The 25,078-nt window shown below is 43.6% G+C and overlaps 1 protein-coding gene across 50 annotated transcripts in view; it reads left to right on the forward strand.

The window, feature by feature from the left end:
- CELF2 (CUGBP Elav-like family member 2) overlaps nucleotides 1-25,078 on the forward strand; it is an 866,707-nt gene that overhangs the window by 787,015 nt on the left and 54,614 nt on the right. For 40 of the 50 annotated variants that reach the window (XR_010146797.1, XR_010146799.1, XR_010146798.1 and 37 more), the window contains 4 exons: nucleotides 979-1,113; nucleotides 9,833-9,912; nucleotides 13,901-14,059; nucleotides 18,302-18,365. Coding sequence is in view for 46 of the 50 variants with exons in the window: in XM_009457934.5 (XP_009456209.1) it covers nucleotides 979-1,113; nucleotides 9,833-9,912; nucleotides 13,901-14,059; nucleotides 18,302-18,365 (438 nt within the window). In the remaining 4 variants the exon portion in view is untranslated. The remainder of the gene's footprint in view (nucleotides 1-978; nucleotides 1,114-9,832; nucleotides 9,913-13,900; nucleotides 14,060-18,301; nucleotides 18,366-25,078) is intronic. The other 10 variants (XM_063781376.1, XM_063781374.1, XM_063781377.1 and 7 more) reach the window with 1 other exon arrangement.

Here is a 25,078-nt window from a genome sequence, read left to right on the forward strand (position 1 = left end):
GTAGTTCACATTTCCCGAGCACAAGCATGGAGATTTTGAGGAAAATCTCCCGGGCCCTGTGAGGTACAACGTGTCTTATCTTCCCCAGTGTCAGGTGCCCAGGTTAGAATTTGCGTGTCGTCCTCATGATCCCCAAATGCACTTTTATTCCCCGAGAATCTTGCCTCCCGGTGGCTAGTACAGTATTGTTTCCTTCTTGATCATTTGTGAAGGGCTGGAAGCTCGGGGCCATCCAGGGTGTTTCTCCAGCAGCAGCCGCCCTGTTCTCTCTAGAATCGGCTTCCTGTTGAGCCGTAACTAACCTGGCTGCTTAGAACCAGGTGCGGGACCTGGTTAGCACTGCATCACCAGTGTCACGGGAAAGAGGTACTTTCCTAGCTCCCCAGAGACGTAAGAATCTCTCTGATCTCTTATTCTTGTCTAGATCAGCAGGGATGAAGCTATTTGAAACAGAAAAATGTTTTCTTCCCTCGAATGCTCTGTGAAAAGTTTCATTCGCTGTTTCGCTCCATCTGCCCCCATCGTCTTTCCTCTCCTGACCTTTCTCTGTCCCTGTCATTCAGGTTAAAAGACCATCTACAAAAAAAAAAAAAAAAACAGAATAAAATCTGTATCCAAAAATATCCCCAGAGAATGGTAGTGTTGAACAGTTATACAAGTACTTTGGAATTTTAGTCAGCGCATTACTGTTAGTTTCTGAATAGGAGAAAAGAACTTAACAGCCTTACATGTCATATTAAAACATTTTATTAGTAAGCACAAGCACATGGGGAGATGGGTTCAGGAAGCGCCAGGTGGGAGGGAGTGGCAGGGTGGGGCGCATGGAGAGAGGAGGACAGCTGGACGTTTGCAGAGTTGGCCTTGGGACACGTGCTCGGTCTCACATGGCTGGGGCCTGGTGTGATGGGGTAATGAAGCATTGATTACAAGAAAAAAAGATGAAATGGCCTTTGCTCATTCATTATTTTTATCTCCTAGCTGTGGAAGACAGAAAATTGTTCATAGGAATGGTTTCGAAGAAATGTAATGAGAACGACATCAGGGTGATGTTCTCTCCATTTGGCCAGATAGAAGAATGCCGGATCCTCCGGGGACCTGATGGGCTGAGTCGAGGTGAGTGTGCTGTCTGGAAAGCTTCTCCCCTTCAGTGCTAATTGGAGCTCTGTGTCACAGTCGAGACAGATGTAGGCACCGCACACGGCAAGAGGTCACCCTGTAATACATCCCATGTGATAAAGTTATCCAACCTGAACTTTTCACCATAGCTGAAATCATCACCTTTTATTTCTCCAGTTCAGAAGGCCTTGGTGCCACCATATTAGCTCAAGTTATCACTGTCAGGTGTGAAGCCAACAGGCTGCCCTACTGCTAGGCATCCTTTTCAATCTCAAATTGAAATGGATTTGGTGGGGGGAGGTGCAAGAAGGAGAAGTAGAAAATGAGAAAGGATATTTGTTGTTTTCATCTTAGTCCTCGGGCTTCCTGCCTGTGCCTGAAAGAAATGTTAAGAGTATGTTAAGAGTACAGTGACACAAACCGGGAAAAAAGCGTCAATGTTCACATGTAGTGCAGAGCAGATAGGGATGTAGGGTAACTGGGCCTGTATTGGGGTATTAGAGTTTTATTTCAAAGAGCAAAACTCCTGGAGTCCTGAGCCAGGGGAACTCGTTAAGTGACAGAAAAGCGACTTTACCCTGAAGAAGATTGTAGGCACTTCTTTGCCACCATGATAGAAGCAGAAGCTGTAGCTCAGAGCCTTGACGATAAGCTGGTGTTTACAAAATAGTTGGAAATCACTGTTGTTTTCCCTGTTTGCCTCTCCCTTGACAATGCCACACACCTCCTTCCTGGAACCACTCATAAAGGCTGATGGCTGGAGGTTGACACTCGTCTGACTGCACTTCCCTGAGTCAGTCCAAGGTGGAAATGTATATATAAAATGTGTTTTTCACTTCTTTTTGCTCTGTCGCCAGGCCAGAGTGCAGTGGCGCGATCTCAGCTCACTGCAGCCTCTGCCTCCCAGGTTCAAGCAATTCCCCTGCCTCAGCCTCCCGAGGAGCTGGGACGACAGGCGCACGCCACCACGCCTGGCTAATTTTTGTATTTTAGTAGACATGGGGTTTCACCACGTTGGCCACGATGGTCTCCATCTCCTGACCTCGTGATCCACCCACCTCAGCCTCCCAAAGTGCTGGGATTACAGGCGTGAGCCACCGCACCCAGCCTGTGTTTTTCACTTCTTACAGGAAATCCATATTCTTAGCAACATGGAGAGGTTTTCATTCTCTTATTACTGCAGTTACCAGTGCAATTTCTTTGGGGCAACTGAGGAACTTGGTTTCCTTCTCAATCTCTGGCTCTGGGCCAGCACTGGCACCCCAAACCACATGTTGAAAGAAAAGATTGGATCATGAGGATGAAAGCACTCGTCTTCACCCTTCTCACTAGTTTGACCTGACTTCAGCACCATGTGAGGAAGAACATTTGCTCTTTTGATTCTTAAACATAAAGCTTAAAGATGTCAGCTGCTAGAATGGAAGGCCGAGAGAACAGAAGTTCCCACCTACAACCACCTCCAGAGCCCCAGCATGAAGGTAGTCTACAGGAGAACTAGGAGGAGGTGGAACCACGCCAAGCTTTTGATTCCTGTGTTTTCTTCGGAAGGTGGTTTTGAAAAAAAAAAAAAAAAAAGGCGGCATGGAAATCAGTGTATGCATTCTCTGACAATTCTGAAATTCTGTTATATAACACTCACTTAAAACATGTAATTCTCTAAAAGCTGAACAAGTCTCTGTATTGAGTGTGATCCTGGAATAGCAGATCCAGTATCCGGGGCTCCTCTGCGGTTTTTCACCTGTGCCATCGTCAGGGGCAAGCAAAGCCATCCATTGCTGTGGCAGACTGCACCACCTCTGGCTCCCAAACAGCCTCACCAGCCAAGGGATACTAGCATGCCCTCCTAGGGGCTCAAACCAGCAGACCTTCTGATCACACCTGGTGGTCCAATTCTTCATCATATATATCTCCACTTAAGCAGACAAGCCAGGAGGGAGAATACCGTGGGAAAAGACAGTGTGGCTAAATTAAGAATAAAATATGTAGAAAGATGTGATCATATTTTTGTGATTCCTTTTCTGGTGCCAATTTAGTAATTAGAATCCCTATTATCTCCTGTTGTTATTCTCAGTCACACTTCAGTGTTACCATTGTAATTTTCATTCTCCAAGGTATGGAGAAACGGCACAAGGAGAGCCCTTAAATTACTCATAGCGAAATATATAATGGCTTAGGGGCCAGTGACCCCAAGTCCCAGACCCACAACTTCTACTGGAATGAAATAGAACTTCAGTCATTTTATTTTCTTACCTCTGTCCTGAGCTTTCCCCATTTGTAAATGACAGCCGTAACTATATCTGCCCTGCTTCTCTTGCAGGGAGTCATTCATGACTGGTGTGCTAGCTTTTCGCCTGAGCATACCCTCTGCATGTGTTAGCGGAGAGACCCTGGGCGGGCAGTATGTGTGCTTGATTTCTGCTCCCCCTCTGCTGGCCTGGCTGATCTAGGCAGTGACTCTCTGGCACATTTTCTCTGTCTGTCCAGTGGGGACAGTAATGAACAGGATTGCCGCCTGCAGCGTTCAGAGCTCCTTGAGCATACATCAGTTATTTCTGCAGATCAGGTTTTAAAGCAGCCAGAACCTCCATGGGAAAGAGCAGGACACGCAGTACTTAACAAGAGAACTTAGCTAATTTGATCTGCCATTTGGTTGATTAACCAGCACTTGACACCAGAAGCAGCCTGTTCCTGCAACAAGTGATGGGGAGCACTCTCATCAATATTGTATGCAAACGCTGGCTCAGTGGAAAGAGGAGAAAACTTTTCCCTCCCCATCTTTTTTTTTTTTTTTTAAACAGCAGAAAAGTAATTTCTGGTGAACTGATGAGAATTCCCTATTGCAAAAAAAGAAAGAAAATACTCATTTATAACCATTTATCCTGAGAACTGAAGACAGACAGTGGTACTTTTTTCAATTCGCAGGACCCAGGGACTCCTGGCTACAGGGGCCTGCTCCTGAATCAGTGTATTTGTTAAAAGCACAATTCTCTTTCATGCTACCATTTTGCTTTCATTAAAGAATTGCAGTTTTGAATCAAATATTAATGTGTCTCCCATTAGTGGCACTGCAGATAAAGGGCATTCAGCGTTTCTGTTCTCAGCGTCTATTGCTGGCTCAGCTGTTTAAAAATAAATAAAAATTAAGTGAAACAAAAGCTTGGCTGCTCTGCACAGTACCTTCTAACACAAAACCAGGGTATACCCTCTTCCGTAGAAAGTTTTAAAATCAAACTCTTGGATTATGATGAGGGAGAGGGTGCAGCTGAGCGGTTCACTTTTCTTTTTCTGCTTTTGCCCAGTTCACCTACGAGGATGAAGACAAAGGAGGCAACTAGTCTAGCTGGCTTCTGCGGATTTCTAATGTCATTTCTTCCCTGCCACATCAGTAGTTTCAGGTCCTCCCTAAGAGGCGTTACACTGAGGTTTCACCAGGCTAGTTGACCCAGTACCCCCACTGTGTCAGAGAGGTACACTGCCCTGACCCACAGCTGTACCCATCAAGTCGTGCTATACTTTCAGTCGGAATCACTGCCTTTTTTTTTTTTTTTTGTAAGTCGTGATCTACCTTTTGGCAAGAAAAGAAAGTATTTTTAAAATCCCATCTTACTCAGCGGCCCCAGCCCATGTTCCAGGGCAGACACCCTCAGGAAATTGTCACGACTCTCCGTGGAAAGCACCTAACACCTGCCAAGCACCTGGAGCCTCTCGAAGATCCGAGGACTCTTCCTGGCTTGAGGCAGCGTGGCCATATCTCAGTATGCGTTTCTCCCTTTGGGGAAGTAACCCATTCTGCCATCTTCTCTAATTTGGAAAACACTGAGATGCTTTCAAGCAACTTTGGGATGCTCAGCACCTTCTGCAGCGGCTGCTCAGCCTCTCCAGGCCTGCTGTAGAAGCCTTCATGGAGAAAAGGAGCAGGATGCCATGGGCCCACATGTGGCAATTCACATGAGGTGTTTGCTCTCAGAAGCAGAGCCTGAAGTTTCTAAGCCAAATGTGCTTGATCGACAGCATCACCCTAGCATGTTGATTTCCTAAAATACACACACTCTCACTTACCCACAATCCCACAGTCAGCCTGGGCTATTTAGGTACAGGGTTTTCTGCACGGTGGCAGTTGAATATCTGTAACCCAGAGACAGTAAAGGAGTTTATTTCATTTTTTTCCCCCCACAAACTGTAGGCAAATCTTCACTGCCATTTAAGGTAACTTTCTGCTTGTTTAAGAATATTCCAGCTGTGTTTATGGTGTTCCAACATTCCCCTGCCAAAACCCTTGACAAATGAATTGGCAATATTTTCAGGGATGTTGGCAAGTACAGACTGGATTTAGCTATTAAATCCTCATTTGTTTTTGTCATATCTGATCAGAATACAGGAATGGGCTTTTGACTATTAAAACATGTACACAGTGCTTGGGAGGCTGATGCAGGAGGACCACTTGAGCCTGGGAGTTCAAGACCAGCCTGGGCAAACACAGCGAGATGCTGTCTCAAAACAACAACAACAAGCATGTACACAGAAATGAATCAGTTTTCACACATTTCAGCTCTGCCCACACAGTACCTAAACATTCAGATGTGTGGGAACTTTGGCGACATGCCCCCTTGACTCCTTACTGCATTTGCCATCTTGTTCCAAATACAGACTTCCAATCTTATCTCAGTGATGAGATTTTGCCAGCTATTAAGTAGGTCCTAGTCTGTACCCAGCCTCGCATGCCATAAATGAGTGATGTCTCCGTGCCAGTTTTAAATAAAGTAACCCAGCATCAGGGATGGCCCATCAGAGTATTAATTCTTATGCCCCAATATTATATTGACAGCGTATGTTTAACGTTGCTACTGCTAAAAAGATACAAGGAAGATTGACTGCATTAAGATATTTCTTTGGCTGACTAGGAACTTATAAACAAGTTTTCCATAGGTTAAAATCTCCTGTGTCCTACACAAGTTATACTTCTTTCACTTGAAGTATAGTGGGTACTACACCTTTTTCAAAGAAGTAACAAAGAAAAGCAAGAGGCCCTGGCATTGTTCATGCTTTTAAAAGTGGCTTTACTTTTTTTTTTTTTTTTTTTTTTTTTTTTGGTGCAGAGCAAGAATTCATCTAGTTCTCAGTTCTCTTGCAGCTAAGAAAAAAGGTGGAACACCTGAGTTAAGATATCCTTTCAATTGAAATGACAAGTGTAATAGGTGTGTTCCAAAATCTTCTCTGTGACAGGGCTACGTGCTTTCCTTAGATCTTGTCTGTAGGAGGAAATTACTTTGAGAAACCTTTCCCCAGTCAATCATTTATCTGTTTTAGCAGCAAGAAGGTAACCTCACTGAAATGAGAGGAATGCAGCTCCTTTCATTTCTGTTAGCAATTCGTAACATTCTGAAAGTAGGGATAATAAATAATTGCAAAGGTAAATTGCAGGTTGGCCAAATTTACAGTTGGATTTTTTTTTGCTACTATATATGTGGAGGTTTTCAGAGAGTAATATACATGTTGTCTTACCAAAACTCCCTCCCCACCAAAAAAGAAAGAAGTATGGCTTCATTATTTTGATACCTGTATATTTTCCCCCCAGCCTTGTTTCTCCGGCATTTGGGTCAGTAGCCAAATTGCTGATTGCTGAGACCTGACATTCAACAGTCTAGAATAGTTAAGGGCTGACCCTACAGGATCAGAGCAGTTGTCCTGTAAAGATCCAGTGAACACCACCGCACCCAGAAGCTCATTTTTAGTAGAAAGGGGACAGTTCACAACCCAGGTTATTTCTGTCCAATGGAAAGCCTTCTGGTTGGCTTGAGAGAAAAAGCCAGCAGCCAGTCTTAACGGTAGGGACTTACATGATCCTGTGTTGGTATAAAGCCATACATTGGAGGCCTAATCCTAAAGCCATCCATGTGTTTTCAGTGGTGTTGAAACAAAAACTAAAAATCTATCCATAGGACTTACCGTGACCTCCTGTTTTAGAGAAATTACAATGGTTAACAAGCTACCATTGCAAGAAACAGTTGACTCTGAAGTTGCTTGACTTCATCCCGAGTGACACAGAGAGTGACATTTTTCAACATGCACTCCCACTTTATAAATGACACTGTAATTTTTTTCTCAAGTAATTGAACACAGCACACAATGCAGAACTTGACAGAAACCCCTAAGGAGACAGCTTCTGTCTTACTGCACCACTGCCAATAGAATTAAAAGGTTAAAGAAGTCCTCAGATGTGTCAGATCATTTTTTGGGGTGGGGTAAGGATTATATAATTACAAGCATCAGTCATGTTTTTAATTGCACGGTTGTTAGAGGAAAGGGCAATGATTTGAGTTTATAGAAACAGAATTTTATTGTTCTATTGGTAATACTTCTCTTCTGAGGCCTGATAATTGCTGTATCTTTCTCACTAAGTTACTTTAAAAAGTTCTGCATATATGAAATTGTGGCAAATGCATAAACTATGCCTTATTGATTTTTGTTGACATTTTACATGTTTCTTACGCATTTTTACCCTCCATTTGGAAACTGTCAGCTTGGCACATGGTGCTGGATAATAAGAGCAAATGAAGTGAATACAGCAATCTTCTTGACTATTAAAAGCAGAATTAGCCCAGGCTCCGCTTGGTTTCAAATCTATCTCCAGTAGATGATTTGCCTTTTCCTCCATTGTAGTTTCAAGATAAGAAGTGGAAAAATAAAAATCTCTTAGTGTTATTTCCTCTGTTAATAATGCCAGGGATGATGAAAATGCTTCTGAAGAGATGTTACTTGGAAACAGATGGTAAATTTGGACTGGATCACCTCAGAGCTCAGCATCAGTATGGAAGCCAGTGGAGGTCCTGTCCTCTGTCCCACACTTACATCATCTAGCTGCCTCAGAGAAGGCCACTAAATTGCTGTTATTGATGACAAAAGCTACAGTCAGTCTTAGTACAGGTAGCGTGTTCAGATAGTAAGCTTCATCAGCTGCCGTGCTGTCAGAGAACCACATGAGACAGCTCAGCATTCACCGTGAGCTGGACATCATTCAGGCTTCTTCAAGCCAGCTTAGCCAGGAGGCGAATGTGAGATGAGTTTCTCATGTACTGAGAGTTTTTGTGTGTTAAAAATTATAGCATGATGCAAACAAAAAATGCATTGACTTATTTTCATGACTGGATGTCGTTGTGCTTTGAGGGTAATGGGCAGGCATTGCTTTCTCTTATTGCTGTTGGATTAAAAGGTGCCGCTACAGTAATGACTTGATAATCTCACCAGGTATTTGTGCAGAGCAAAAGAAGAAAATATATTTTATGGCTCACAAATTGATTTACATAAACCAAACAATCTGCTGGTTGTTTGAATGCAGAATATTCTATTTTGCTTATTGGCCACAGGGGCAACAATCTCACATTGTTGATGCCAGAATTCTGCTTTTCATGCATTCACTCTGAAATGACAATAGACATCAGCCTCTCAGTGTTTAGATCTGCTTCGTTTGGAAATCTTTTAAGTAGTAATAATAATGTTTTGAGGAAATTGAGTGGAACACTAAATTATTCTCTGATACCTAAGTTCAAACTGTGCAAGGCTAAAGAAGCTGAAAATCAATGCACTTTTAAAGTCATTAGAGATCATAAGTGAAATAAGTCTGTGTTGCTTTAGCTAACCTTTTAGTGTGCTGTGGTTTTATTATAATATCAGCCTGAATCTGCATTAATTTCACAGTCTTTTTCTCTAAGAAGCCCAAGGGTGCATGATGAATAAAATGTAAATTTGAGAAGGCAGTGTTTTTATTAGTGAAAAGGGCAATGAGCCGTGTAGTTGGAGCAGTGACCTGCATGGTGGCCAACGCTGGTGCGAGAAGCAGGAACAGGCACTACAGAGTCTAGTTATTTTACAGCACAAGAAAAAACAGGCACGGAAAGTTTCACTGGTCTCCCAGCAGATATTCACAGAAGTGTACATTGTCTTGTGTATGTTAGAACTAAGGTCAAATCTTTGATACGTTTCAGAAATTGACAAGTCTCAAAAGTCTTGAAGATTTTATGCAAATAAATGACAATGCACATTTTTTACATTTTATAGCAGTATTGAATATTCTCGGAGTAATGGAGCATTTGTTTTTATTAAACTTAAAAATTACTAGTTTGCAACAGACATGGTATATTTGTATTTGCATAGCAACAATTTATATTTATACATACATATATATTTTTTAACTACCTGGAAGGGATTTAGATACATTTGTTTGCTGACATTTTGAGCTCTTGAAATTTATTTGCTCATTTGCCCTTGGTGTGAGGATTTTCTTATTTGCCCCTTTAAAAATCAATGATAAAATTTGAAATACAAAGCCCTGATGTGTGAATGCCCTCAGTAAAGATCATCAGTCAAGGAGAAAATGGAAAATAGCAACTTTTTATTTTAGAAAATGCAAACTAGATCTTGCTGATTTCAAACCCGGTGGCTAAAAACAGTACCCAACTTCCTCCCCTAGTTTCCATTTAAAAAATAAACTAATAAATAAATAAATCTTTCTGCTTTGGTCAGATTAGCAAGTCAGCACTGTGAATAAAAAGCAAAATAAGATAAAACCAGAGAGAGAAGTTGTTTTATTTTTATGTACTACTGAGAACAGTGTCGTCTTGTGGCAGTTCTCGTAGACTGTGTTGGTTTAACAAGCGTCCAACCCTTTTGTCTTGTTGTTTTTTGTCTTTCCTGCTCCCTGTCCCCTTGTTTCCCACAGGCTGTGCGTTTGTCACATTTTCTACAAGGGCAATGGCACAGAATGCAATCAAAGCCATGCATCAGTCTCAGACCATGGAGGTACTGTATCATCTGCCCTTTCTTTGTTTTCTTTGTGCAAATGATGGGGAATGGTAAAGCAATTCTCTCCTGTGTGGATTGTTCACATGACAATCACAGATGTAAACTTTCACCATCTCAGTTTTCATTCATTCATTCTCATTCTCTCCTTCTCTCTCTCTCTCTTTCTCTATGCATTTTTCCCCTAATGACTTGAAATGCATTTAGGAAAACCTTCCACTTGCTCTCCAGTTATTTATTTGAGCCTTTTATTGCAGTGGCACGGGTCCTGTGATGTAAAATTGTGAGCACTTTAAGCAAAGTGTCATTCTGGACCTAAAGAATCAAATACATTCCCCACCCCGGGGTCGGTGCGGATGAAACAGTAACAGCCTCCCACCCCAAATTACTGCTTGCCCTGTGCTAAGTCCCAGGGTTCTTTCTTTTGTACAGGGTCAAGTTATCTTCCATCTAGTCAAACAGCATTGTGTTTTTACATCAAGAATGTTGGAGAAAGTTAATATTTCTCCCACTGCATTTAACATTGAAAATGCAAATTTGGAAAATAGGATTTGTCTCCTTCCTTAAAAAGATGAGCAATAACAAAGAAACATAATAAAGGCTCAAATGTGGTCTCCTAATGAGAGATCATGGCTTTAGGGGAAGGTAAACACCCTGGTGTGGATGCACACCCACGAACCTAGATAGATGGCTCTGTACTTTTAGTCTGTGATTTGGGTCATGGCCTTTCAGAATTTTGCACAAAAGCATTCCAAGAGTGATATGCCGTTACTTCTTCTGTATTGTCTGATAGAATCATTTGGGAGTGCATGTTCTGCTGTATTATGTATACTGTATCTTTGTGTATGGGTGATCTTTTCCGGAGGTGGCCTTGTGGTGTTATCTGAAGCTGTGTTTTCATATTTTGAAAAAAGATATTTTCAATTTTATTTAATATGCAAAAAACTTTTTTCTTGATTGAGCTTCTGTTTTCCCCCCATTTTGTTGGGGTTTTATTTTTTGTTTGTTTGTTTTTGTTTGTTTTTTGCAATGCTGCATCTCCCAAAGCATGCTGGGAGCTAAGTGATCATTATGCGTCATGTTTTGTGGGCAACCTTTTTTATAGTGAATCAAAAGGTGGGTGCCAAGGGGGGAAGGAGTGTGCATGGCATTGTCATTCAGTGTTTACTGTACTTTTCTGACTTGTGATACCAGCATTGCAAAGCCTATTGTCTTTTTCGAACATTGATCTTGACTTTGATATTCCTAACATATCTTATATAATCACTGTGTTTTCCTTTCAGTGCAATGCATTTTTAAGACACTCACAACCCCCTACCTGAAGGCAAGCTCAGGTGAAAATCGGGCATGATAGGAGATAATGAGCAGGATTTGGAATGTCTAGGAAGCTAATTTTGTCTGACACGCAGTTACACGTGTGATGGCGTTTTGCTTCCCTCTTTCTCTTACTGAGGCCGCTCCATTCCTGTGGATTAGCCTGATTTCCAGCCACATTTGAATCTTCAATTCAGTTTGAAGATTAAAATGAAACTGCTGTTAGGGGCAAAAAAAAAAAAAAAGAAAACTCTTTACTTGTATTATCTTCCATATACGCGTTTCATTCTTATTTTTATTTCTTGTAATTTAGTGATTTGTACCCAAATTGGTCTCACCTGAGATAATTTTGAACCTCAATTCTTCAGTGTTTCTGTTAGAAACATTACGATCCCCATTCCTTCCCTTGGAGCCCCCCCAGTAATGCTCAGAGAGCCACGGACAACCCACGGAGACCATGTTCCCTTGTGTTCCTGTAGAAGGAGGACTCGGGATCATAAAGCAGAACTGGGCATGAACCAGGCTGAGAAACAGTAGGTTCCCATCATGTAAAGAGTTGGTTTGACCACTGGGGCATATTTATTCCTAAGCCCTTGATCCTTTATTATTAATTTCTCTATTATTTGAAAACCAAATTTGGTGTTTAAAACTGGACATTCATGCTTACACAGAGGGGTCCTCTGACACTTAAATTTCTTGTTTGTTTTTTTTTAAATTGGCATTTAAATAGGAGGTTATATATTATGCAGTCACATTATAATTGTTTGACTAACGTTGTTTATTTTTAACTAATTATATTATTTCCAGGACTCTGGCATACATCTTTAACCAAGATGTATTACCTAATTCACAATGATGTGAATGTTGAAAGAACAAGGTCTTAAAAACAATTAATTTTATATCGTGCCTTCTGTTTCTCCACTTGCCTTCACTCTATCCCTGCCCTGTGTTTCATGGTTTAAAAAATCATTTTTAAGCTATAATCATTGGCCTAATTTTCTGCTTTTATATCATTTTTACTATTTAAGGAAGAAAAAAATAGATGTTCTGTTAGGAGAGATGCTATAATTTGTTATGGAACAAATTTGATGGAACAATGACAACCCTTTTCCATGCAAAACCCCCTCTCTACATAATCTTCAAAGTATGTTGCTCTCTTTTAAGTGAAGTACTGAAACATGGAACAGATACAGAAAAAATGAATTACGGATTTTTTTAAATGATGGAAATACTATTTTTGTGCAATTTACTGACATTTAACATTCTGTACCATGACTCTGTCTACCGGAGCTGAAGACCAATAGGCTGGAAGTTTAACACTGAAATATTCATCTCATTTTTCTCACTTTTTTTATTAACAGACATGATATCCTCATGTATTCAGAACTGCATCCCCAGTAACTACCCAAGGTGATAAGGAAAAAAATGTGTTTGTTTTCCAGAAAAGAGAAACATGACCCAAAGGGAATGGAACAGAGAATCACATTCAAATAGGAATATAACATTTCTGAGAGGAGAGAGAGAGAGAGAAAGGTCTATTATCATGCTGAGTTTCAATAAAAGTTTTTATTTTAATCACTTGGGTAGAATTACTTCTTTATGCCTCAGCAAAATTGAACAGCTTTAATTGTGATGAAATGTGTAGGCAAGCCACACAAAGGAGGAGAAGAGGCTGGGGAAGGAGGGGGAGACTTCTGCTGAGTTACTTACCAAGTGGCAAATGTTGCAAAGGTGCTTTGGAAAGGAGGTCTTCGTGCTTGGGATGTTAGGCCCTTCTTATCCCTGATGATTTTATCTAGCTCAGTAGTGAATTCTGTGACCTTTAGCCATTTCTTTCTCACTATCCCTACTCCTTGCCTTTTAAAGGAAATTAAAACTGAAAGAAGCTGCTAGAATGGTGAGATTCATTAGGGAAAGAAGCCAAGTGGACTCCTCCATCTGCTGTTCACGGTCTATCTCCTTTGGCTAGAATGTGCTTCTGTGTTTTGGGTTTGCACCAGCTCCAGGGATGGCGGGTAGCACAGGTGTGCTGAGGCCAGAGGCCTCTCTGAAAACGTGAACGGTTACTTTGGAGAATGCCTGTGTTCTCTGAATATCTTCCGCCCTCATCCTCATAACTAAAATGAAGCCCTTTTCCCTATGATTGCTGGGCCGATAGGATTGTCACCATCCCAAAGTTCACAGATACATAACTGAAAATGGGAAAGAGTAAAAGATAAATGAATGAGAGACATGGCCATTCCCGTTACAGATTCTCCCCTTTGTCCTCTGTCCACCTGTGGACACGGGCAGACACACAAAGCCAAGTCTGTCTGTAAGACGAGCAACCTGAGAAGCTCAATTAAAGAACCTTGGTAAGGTCTGTTGTCTGTAAGGAGGTCCTGCAAGGTTGAAGGAAGACACAGGAAGAGAAGGAGAGGCAGTTACTAATCAGAGCAAGAAAGCAAGTGACTTCACCGACCACCAGATCCCCCAAAGAAACCACTGGCAGTGTCTGGAATTTTCTGTTGATGGTACTATTCAGAGAAGAAGGAATATCAAACCGTTTTAAACCATTTCAGCCCATTCCATGTGCTCCAGGCTAGTGCAGAAAGGTAGCTCCGGTGCTGAGTGTCGTGAGCGGATTCCGCCAGCCTGTAACCCCCTCTCCACTTTCCAATGTGTCTGACCACAGGGCTGCTCTTCACCTATCGTGGTGAAGTTTGCTGACACTCAGAAGGACAAAGAGCAAAGGCGCCTCCAGCAGCAGCTCGCTCAGCAGATGCAGCAGCTCAACACTGCCACCTGGGGGAACCTGACAGGGCTGGGCGGACTGACCCCACAGTATCTGGCGGTAAGTGCTGGGCAATGCCGGCGTGGGCTTCACCCGCTGAAACTCTGCAAACTGACTTTTCCCCTCCCTACGCTGAGGCATTTGTTTTCAGTACATTTTCAATCTCGGGGAATTATTGAAATCAGCATTTATGCAGGATATTTTTCCAAGTTAGATTGATTCTGTTAAGAACAGGACTAATTGAATTCCTGCCTGATGTAGGAGGGGCAAAGTCCCACAGGTTAAACTTCTAACTCGTCTTTGAAAGGCACCCCAAGGCCCTGAGTTAGAAGACATGCAGCTGATGATGTAACAAGAGGGAGGCCGCTGGGCTGGCTCATCCCTGTCAGGTCAGGGTCTGCGCCAGCAGGACCTCAAGTGAAATCTCCCAGAACTTCCATTCCATGATCCTGGCTCTTCGCAGTGGAACCAGATTGATGAAATCAAGTGTTTCTTACTTCATCTATTTGAAACCAACAAAATTCTATTCTATTTTAAGCCCCAGCAGACCCAGTTCTTTCAGCCATTCCTTACATCTCTTGGTGTCTGAACTTGAGCTTTCTGGTTGTTTACTCATGCTCTCCATTTCACTTTGTGTCTTTATGGAAACACAGTGACCAGAATTTAAGACAGTCCCCCGAGCGAGATCTGAACAGGACGGAGTAGTAACCTCTAGTGTGGACTTGAGAGCATCTGACTGGAGTTTGAGAGCGGCGTTTGTAGTAACCATGGCAGATGCGGGCTGGAAGGCAGCCAGTACTCCAAAGATTTTATTTTTACTCGAATTACTGCTAAATTGTGCTCTTCTACCCTATTTTTCCACTTTGGAACATAAGTGCTGGACTTCACATTTATTAATATAATTTCATATTGTGAGTTTGGGCCTTTTATTCCAGCCTCAGAGAGGGTGTCTGTGTGTGTGTGTGTGTGTGTGTGTGTGTGTGTGTGTGTGTGTGTACCGCATGTGTATTGGGTCTTCATTCTGTCATTTTACATTTTAACTATCCCTCTTGTGATCCTGTCACCCATTGGCTTTACTTTGTAGCAGAAGTTGTGCTTTTGTGTCAAATGATCCTCCCTGTTCCACCTTGGAAGGTGAGATGATCCTGCTTTTCGGACATATGAGGAAAGGGAGACTCAAAGAGGTTACGTAACGTTACCCAGAATCAACCAGCTGCTAGTGGTTGATGGGACTTGAGCCCTGCGTGTCCCACCGGCTGGCCATACTGCCTCTTTGAGGACTCTGGGTGCTGCTGTGGGTCACCTTCATCTTTTTAGCTGCCCCACCCCCAGTGCCCAGTGGGGTCTGGTATATAATAGCTCTTCAGTACATATTTGATGAATGAATGAGAAGCATCCTTTTCCTGTCTTCCTCTGTGCTGCTAGCAAAAGCATTGGCTCAGGTTCCCATCACTTTCTGTCCATTTCTCTACCTTGTCCACGAAGATACCATGAGAGATTTTGTCAGCTGTCTTGCTAAAATCTATATTTGCTCTGTCATTATTTTCTTGACTAATCAGTCTAAAAATTGCTTTAAAAAAGAAATGAGTCTAGCTTGACTATGATTTGTTTTTCACAAATGTGTGCTGTTCAGATGCTCACAGTCGATTGGTTTAATTCTATGTACCAGAATTTTTGTCTGAGGCTGACATCACGCTCACCTTCCTGTACTTTCTAAGAGTCTGGCTTCCCCCATCCACCATTTCTGAAAACTGAGACACGTGTCCACTCTGTCTTCTAGCACGTCTCCTGTGCCCCCATGGCTCACAGAAATCTCTGGCACATGTTTCTGGGACCACATCTGCAAATTGTTTGTGTAGGTGAAGGAGAGGAAATCTCAGCCTCATTTATAGAAACGTGTTTTTAGAAGTTCTCACTACGTTTCCCTCTGCCGTGGGTGATTCTTTCTTGGCCATGTTTGTTCTACTCCCTTTCAGCTGAAAAGCCCTTTCTCTGAAAGAGCCCTTAGCTGCCTTGAGTGATAGATTCTGACCCTGGCTCACCAGAGGTTGGTTATCCATGGCAATAATCCTGGGTGGTGGTTTAATGACACTGCAGGTATTTCCACTTACCTCAATAGGTGTTATTAACTCCTCTAAACATCTTCAAGGCTAGCTTAATTTTTAAAATTTAAAAACATTGAATATGAGGAGGAAGTTGCAGTTGATAAGCGCAAGAGAATGAGAAACCCAACAAATCAAACCGAAATAAGGCCTTGCGATTACAGTGGGCAGTCCCTAGCTTTCCCACCCCCTCTTCCCCACTCTCTTCCTCTTTCTGTGTGTGTGAGAGTATGTGTGTGGGCAGGGAATGGAGAGGGATGACTGAACACAGACTTTTCTTGGTTTTAGTATAACCTCATAGTGTGAAGTCCCATAATATCGTCGTACCTGAGGCTTGGGTTCAGTCAGCCAAGGGTCCGCAACCCCTGGGCTGGGTACCAGTACCAGTCCACGGCTTGTTAGGAACCGGACCGCCCAGCAGGAGAGGAGCGGCAGGCGAGAGAGCGTTACTGCCTGAGCCCCACTTCCCGTCAGCTCAGCGGCAGCCTCGGAATCTCCTAGGAGCACGAACCTGGTCTAAACTGCACATGCTGAAGGGTCTGGGTTGCGTGCTCCTTATGAGAATCTAATGCCCGATGAGCTGAGGTGGAGCAGTTTCATCTCAAAACCTTCCCCTCAACCCCTGGTCTGGTGGGAAAATTGTCTTCCACGAAACTTCTTTCCCCGGTGCCAAAAAGGTTGGGGACTGCAGGAATCAGCCACTGATAATTCCACACTGCTTGGCGCTATTACCTCAATTGAGATCCATTTTCGAGTCATATCCATGTGTAGGGTTTATCATATCCAACTGGAAAGACCTGGACTTCCCCAGAGGAACGGTGTTCTGGATTGTTTCACGAGCCCCAAATAAATTCTGAAAGTTTTTTTTTTTTTTTGAGACAGAGTCTTGCTCTGTTGCCCAGGTTGGAGTGCTGTGGCACCATCTCTGCTCACTGCAGCCTCCATCTCCCAGGCTCAAGCAATTCTCATGCCTCAGCCTCCTAAGAAGCTGAGATTACAGGCATGTGCCACCACACCCGGCTAATTTTTGTAATTTAACTAGAGATGGGGGTTTTGCCATGTTGGCCAGGCTGGTCTCAAACTCCTAACCTCAAGTGATCCCCCCCCCGCCCACCTTGGCCTCCCAAAGTCCTGGGATTACAGATGTGAGCCACCGCACCTGGCTCTGAAAGCTGTTTTTTAAATAGTGAATTAATCTTGTTCCTCCTGAGCACACGTGACAATATTTCAGTAATAAATATGGTAAATCTGTGTTTCTGGTATCCATGTACATTTGAATATAGGAGAAAACTATATGCTTGCCCACACTGCTAACTGCATCTGTACTGGTCTCCCTTAGCAAAAAGAAGATCCGTAAGTTCAGCCCAACACTCAGTCTTTCACCTAAGTTAAGCTGCGGTTCAGCTGAGTTGGACAAGTCCGGCAGCACCCCAGGGGCTCCATGCCTTTATCTCGTGGCACCCATTCATTCTGCATGGCAGGAAAAATGCAGCCCTGAAAGCACTAGTGGAAAATGCAGACTTTCTCATGGGTATATTAATGTTTTTGAAGATTGACATTTACAACGCATGACTTCGATGTACATAGCACCACATAGTTGTGAGTTTTGACAAGCTGTATGTTTCACTCTGCAGTGAGGACTTTTAAAACGGCTGCCCATTTGCTTGGTCATGTAGTGGTGGCTGCAGCTGTACGGCTGTGAATAGATGCATTCATGTTTGTAGTTACCATGATGATCTTTATGTTGGCACCAGAGTCAGTGAACCAATGTGCTTCTGATGAAAGATGAAGAAAGCTGAACGGTGCTGGAAAGTAGAAGAGAGGGAGGGAATGGACCCTGATTGACAGAGATGAGTTACGGTAACTGCTAGACTACAGAGAGAGATAATTAGTCACGCTATGTTGGTTTCAATAGATCTAACACCTGGTTGTTAAAAAGAGTAAATTGATTAATTGTTTTAAGGCAGCAGTGTTAGTGAGTTTCCCCAGTGTTTATGTTTCTTAATAGAGATTGGACATGAATATGGATTTACAGCCCCAGCTCTGGGGACCTTCAGTCCATCAGTAGGCCGTAGCAACCAACCCTGGAAACGCAGAGTAAACTGAATTTGTCCCTAGTTTAATGAGGGAGTTACTTTGCTCTCACCGTCTTTACTTTGCTCTCACCGTCTCCACTTTGCCCTTGTGTGTTCATCCGCAGCTCCTGCAGCAGGCCACCTCCTCCAGCAACCTGGGTGCGTTCAGCGGCATTCAACAAATGGCAGGTAAGTCAGGAAGCACGCCTCTCCTTTTGACTGTGCTATTGTCAGAATTTGGGGTTGGTTCCGAGGGCAAAGACAAGAAGCAGGGGAAGAGAACCAAGAATGATGATCAGACTTGTTAGCTTTCTGTCTTTGGTGTTAACGTTGGAACCGCCTGCTCTGAAGTGTCTCTGTTACTTCTTAGGTTACCTACCCACCTTCGCTGTGCATGACCGCTATAGAATGAAGGGGCTGAGAAATCCTGATTGGCATCTATATCAACAAATGATTATATCAACGACTCTCTAGTCATTTGTTGTTTTTATAAATAAGATTGATTACTGGGGGCTTTCCATCCAGATTCCTATATCTAGGGCAGCCAAATGATTGACAGCCCTCTAAAATTTTAATAATAGACAGTCAATAAAAATGTTCTGACCTCCGTAATGAAAGCCAGGATTGCAGGCCTATCTTTGATGCAGTTTGCAGCCCCTTGATAACGACAGACAATTAACAGGGTGCCTTTTTACTGTAGTGCCCCAGTTGACAGAATCATGCATCAGAAGCTTTTATGTGAAAGTGGAATCTTTGTTCTGGAGAAAATCAAAGTGTGACTGTATTTGAAAGCCAGTTCGTTGAAGGATTCCTTCTTCTAATGAGCTGCGCCAGTAGTAACTGAGGTGTGGTGATTAGCGAAAGGTCACTCCTGCCGTGCCACCTTCCGTGCCGATTTCCCTACCTAACACGGGGCCAGGGAAGGCAGCGAGCGCAATAAATCAGAACACAGGTGCCCATTAACCTGCCGTGAGGAACGGTCAGAGAGCCTTTTCCTTGTTTCATTCCAAAAAGGTGGGGGGAGAGAGCAAGGAGAACAGGTTTTTGGCATATTAGAACCAAGCACGGTTTGTGTTAATCAAGGACACCCTGAATCAGTGCAATGAAACCTACATGTGCAGAATGAAGCGTTTTTTCTTTGTCATCATGAAAACTTTTTTCTACATTTCTGTTTCTTTTTTTAAATATGTATCCTTGGGGTTTGTTTATTTTTTTTTTTTTCTTGTTTCACTTCGAATGAATTTGGAAAAACTTTCCAGGGGGCTTCTCCCTGGGTGTGGTGTGTGATCGGCAGCCCCGCCGTTGTGGCCTGAGGCTCCTGGAAGCTCATCAGCTGATGGTCTTCCTTGGCCTGCAATAAAAATACTGCTGAATCCCTCGTTGGGCTTTAAATCCATTGGCACTGCCACCTGGTTCCGTTGTAACATAGCTTTTGGATTATTAGAAATAGGAATAACTTGAAATCATAGTTAAATCATTCAGCAGCATCTTTACGAATATGGTTTGGGAAGCTGGCCTTGGAGCTAAGAATCACATTGAATGGTTAATTTATTTTTAATTCTATGAAAGGAGCTGGAGGGAGAGAAGTAAAATATTCAGGGGATTTTCTGTGTTTTAAAAGAGAAAACCTCCTGATTGCAAGCTCTAAAATAAATGCTAAGATTTGTCACACTTTCAGCCCACGGGAGATTTGCTTTTCTCGCATAGTATGGACTCACCAGGATCTGAAATTAGGGGCTTTCCTTAGAGGTGGCCTCAGGCTTTCCTACTCCCACAGTTGGATTATGCAGAGAAGGTCACTGGGTCCTGAGGCTGCTGCCGAGCATGCTGTCCCGGGTGGACAGCGTGCCCTGTCATCTTTCATTAGGATGTGTGTGCCTGTGCCGCACCAGCCACAGGTCAGGATGCCAACCCCTGCACGCTCTGCGTGCTCATTTGAAAACTGAGGGTATCTGGGAGTCACCTTACAAGGTGCCGAGGAGCAGATGGCTAATTTAAAGGCAATCTGTATGTGCTTTGAGCTTCCCAAATTATCCATTTCTTGAATCCTCAGTGTGTGAAATTCAGCACACTAAGTCCGCACAGGCTAGGAAATCAAATGCTGGACAGGCCATTCCCTACCATCATCTGGAGTATTCAGAGTATTTGGAATATGCAGAGTCTTCAAGGTGTAGCTGTCGGGCTCTGTGAAGGATACCTTGCATTTATAGGGATCGTCAGGTCTCCTCTTCCTACGTATTTGAAGTATTATGGCTTGGAGTACTTTCTCCACCAATGAAGAAAAGTTTATATGGCCTCTCCTACTCTCTTGTCTTGTCCCAAAAGTAGGGCTTAACTCTGTCCTTGCCATCAATCTGTGCACATGTTATGGAGTGACCATGGTGAATGGGTGATAGAGGTTCCTTCCTAGGAGAAACTTTCCCAGCTCCCCCAAATGTGAGAAGGGCGCCTCTCTCCCGAATTCCCCAGAGCCCTTTCCTCCCTTCCCTCTGCCCTCACCTCCCTGGATGCTTCAGGATACTCTGTGGATACTCTTCTGTGCTCCAGGAGAGCATGGCCCCGTGGCTGATAGACTCAGCTCTCACCCCTCTAAGAGCTGCTCATGAGTATCCTCGAGTGGATGACTGAACAGATTTCTAATTCAACAGACATAAATCCCCAGTGGAGCTTAAGTTAAATGCCTGGTTTTTAAATTAAGAAATATGACTTCAGCAATATGTATAAACCAAAGGAACATTAAACTAATGATAGTATCTTTACAAATGAGTTGTTGAGGATTTGGAGATAGTTTGTATAACATAAAACATAACAAATACAATAGAAAGCATATGGTAGTGGGATTGAAGAAACCCGAGAGGTTATTTATCCCAAACACCACCTGATGTTACAGTGCTTATTGAGTGATTGATACTGTGTCCTACGTAGAGGGGGCACATAAACAATTCACATGTAATTTTTCTGTATTACATTGACAGATATATATAAAATGATCTCTGCATCTAAAATTCAAGCAGTCCAGCCTGGAATACTGTCACCAAAAAGTGAAAACTGATTTTAGAAACGAATAATATTTTGTTGTGAACAACTCTGAAAACATACTGGTCTGTCCTTCAGGAGATGAGGTTTATAGCTAGAGTCTAAAATGCCACATTTATATGGGTGAAACATTTTCAGCTTCAGGAGAAAATAAAACCAAAAAAAAGAAAGAGAAATTTTAGACGACTGGATCCTAAGTAGTTGCATGTATAAAATTGAATGAGACATCAGCTATACTTCCTTTCCCAAAAAATCTTACCATTTTCCTTTCAAACTAAAAATAACTTCAAGTGTGCTTTATGGTTTTTATCAAAGAGAACCTTTATGAAATATGGAATTTAGAAGCAGAAAATGGATTAGGAACATACCTTTATAAATTGACGGCTTTTATATCTACTTTTTGTGCCTCCTTGGAGTTGGTTGGTTTTTATTTTCCCTCTTAAAACTTCTAATAAAAACTTGTCCATTTCTCTCTCAGCGGTGATATCTGTTCAGTGAATTTCAGAAATCTCAGAAACTTGGGGTCTGAGTTTGGGCTGAGAGCTGGGATTTTTCTTGAAAGAGAAAGGGAGTAAGAGAAAGTGTCTTCTCTGCCTTTAATTTGTTTATAACAACTATCAACTGAGAAGATCATATAACAGAAAAACAAGGGGTAGTGTTTTACCATTTTGTTTTTAACAAAGCTCCTTTTAAAAATCATGCAGCTATCCTCATAGCAAGCTAAGGACGTGACTACCACTTTGTTACTACATTACGGTTGGAAAAAGGGAAGATGAAAAGGTTCAGTGAGTAATGTGAGACCACAGCACTAGTCAGTGACCTAACAAGGATTAGGATATAGAATTCCCAAATATCACAACAACCTGATGAAGTAGGGACTCTAAGTTAGCCCACTGCATGGCCGGGCAACTGAGGCTTAGAGAGATTAGCAGACTTGTCCAAAGGCACTAAGCTAGTAGGTGGCAGGACCAAGCTTCAGGTCCGGCTCACTGATGCAAACCCAGGCTGGCAAACCGTGCTCTGTGTCTCAGCCCCTTGAGGTGTGTTTCACGGCCCCCACACTGTTAGGAAGCACTTCAGAGGTGGTAACAGGAAAGCTGCCTCCCTTCATCCTGGAAAACATCTCAAGTTTATCATGAGTGAGTTTTTCTTTTTAGGGGGGATTTTTTTCTAGGATAAAGAATTGTTACTAAACCAGTTCCAGAGGTTCTGAAGCTGCGGCGGAAGTGTCTTTTGATGAACGGGAGGACACTGCTTCGTTTCAATTCTGATTCTGAGTAAAGCAAGTAGTAATTCCCTTCCAGAATATCTGGTCTAAGTTTTGAAGGTAACAATAACATTATGGAGTGCAAATATTTGCTTAAAACCATGAAGCAGCTCTTCATTTATCAACTTGAGATCTGTTCTCTTAGAAGACTGTCTTGGTGTCTAGCACGAGTGGAGAGGAGGGAGACATTTGCAAAAACAGTGTATCGGAGGTCTGAGAATGTCGAATTGGAGGCGCTCCCGGAGTGGTGAAGTGTGCTTGGTACATCCACAAAGACCCACGCAGAACTTGGTTCCTCCCCAAGCTGAGTCTCCAGCAGTCCACACTGCAGGCCTTATGAGAACGTTCTATAACCACCCATCTGTCACTTTTTAACAGACCTGATTGGCAAGCACTTGTAACAACTGACATCTGTTCCTGCTTATTGATATGCAGATTTATGGTAATTGCTATGAACAATAAGACACAAAATTACCTAAGGTGAACATTAAATTAAATTTTCATGCCCTTCTCCTTATAAATAATTTTTTTTAATCTTAAGTTTCAAGTAGGCATATTGCGCATCTGTTTGGTACATAATTTCTTCGTTTTGAGAAGGATATTTTTCCCCAAGTATTGAATGAAAGTTGAATCCCTGTATTCTCAACTTTCTTTGCCATCTTCTTAGCCCATTGTTGAGTTCCTAAAACTTACTGAAATGTTTTGCATGTTCAGTCACCCAGATTATTGCCCCTGGTTCGAGAGGTGCCCATCTGAGCAGAGTGCTTCATGAAGTCAAATGCAGTTTTTCTTCTCGGAAAGGAACCGTTTGCCAAGCACGTGCCCGTGCCTCTCGGTCTGGTGCCCTTTCAGGATGAGCGTGTGGGATAAAGTGTGACTTGGGGTGCAGACTGAGGAGGCGCCTTAGAGAGGGGCTGAGATGGGGAAAGGACGGGGCACCCACATACCTCAGAAAAGAGAGAGCGACAGGGGAACCAGAAAGAGGACTTCCAGATGAGCGGAAGTGAAGCCCGCTGTTAGTTCTGGGGAGGAATAAGGGGAGTTGCAGGAGAGGCCCCGCGCCCCATCCAGGAGCAGGCCTGCGCCTGACACCTGTGCCCGAGAAGCCTAGTCCGGCTAAGAAGGGAGAGGGAACCTCTGTCCTCACCCAGATGCCCTGGCTGGTGTCCGCACATCAGGCCAGTGCCTTTCCCCAAAACCGTTTCTCCCCCGCATAGGAGGGGAAGGCAGGCAGGTGAGATGTCCACGTTCCAGGTAATGGCGCTGTGGCTGTGGATCCATCTGTGGCGGGAGGAGCCAAGACATCAGCCACCAGGGACGTGCATCGTTGCCAGGGAAGGGCCCAGGAACACTGGGGCCAAGACAGTCCCCACGCTCTTCTCGCCCCGGGTTATTACTGTGGTGTGACAGAGCATGAGATGGTCAGTAGCACCTAGAAGATCGGTAGGTGCAGGGATGTCCATGGGGCAGGATGGACAGAGGACACATGGGCCATGGCCTCTGCCTGGCTGAGTGGACAGAGGCCGCTCTGGGTGGGGGAAACGGTGCCCTCACTGCCCTCCAGCCTCAGTCCTGGTTGGAGTGAGATGCCCAAGAGGCAGGGGAGGTCCTAGGGCTCTCAAGAGCTGCTCTCTAGGGCTTCCTGGCTCCAGCCTCCACTGAGTCCTTCCCCATTGACACCTGTGCCCAGGAAGGTAGCTAAGAATGGAGGAGCTCGGGCTCGCCTGGCTGCTTCTGATGCTGGCGTGCGTGTGCCTGCCTGTGTGCGTGTGTGTGTGTGTGTGTGTGTGTTCAGAATGGGAGGAGGCACTGTCTTCATCCTCCCTCTTCTCCGTGTCCTCACTCCTCAGCTCTCATTTCTTCCTGATGGCCCAAGTCACTGCCCCACCCCCAGGCTGTCATGCAGTGATTTTCCACTACCACTTGTATTGCTTTCAGATTGTCGAAAGAGGTCAGAAGTTCTTCAGCTTTTTAGGAGCTGTCACCAAACACATTTTGCATGCACATCACACACATACTTTTTCATAAAATGTCAGAGTTTGTGGAGACCCTGAACCCTGTCAGGGACCTCTGCCTCAGAAGCACCAAGTTCAGGGGACTGACGTGGGGTAGATGAAGAACACGACGAAGAGCCCTGAGGCAGCGGCGGACGAGGGTCTGTCTGGTCACTGAAGCAGCTAGAGCCAGTGGTTTGTGGTATCTGGGATTCTGGGGATGGATGCAGAAGGAAATCACGTTAAGAAACTAGGCCAGGTGTGGCGGCTCACACTTGTAGTCCCAGCACTTTGGGAGGCAGAAGCAGGCAAGGATCACTTGAGCCCCGGAGTTCCCGACCAGCCTGAGCAACACAGCAAAACCCCTTTTCTACAAAAGTTAGCTGGGTGTGTTGGCGAGCGCCTGTAGTCCCAGCTACTCAGGAGGCTGAGGTAGGAGGATCGCTTGAGCCTGGGAGATGACGGCTGCAGTGAGCCATAATTTCACTCCAGCCCGGTGACGGAGCAAGACCCTGTCTCAAAAAATATATATGTATGTTAATTGCCAAATTGATTGAGAGAGCAAAACGTAGTACATAGTTAAGTAGTTAGTGGTTAACTGGTTA

This window comes from Pan troglodytes, chromosome 8 (assembly GCF_028858775.2).
Source record: "Pan troglodytes isolate AG18354 chromosome 8, NHGRI_mPanTro3-v2.0_pri, whole genome shotgun sequence".
In the NCBI taxonomy this organism is placed as follows: Eukaryota; Metazoa; Chordata; class Mammalia; order Primates; family Hominidae; genus Pan; species Pan troglodytes.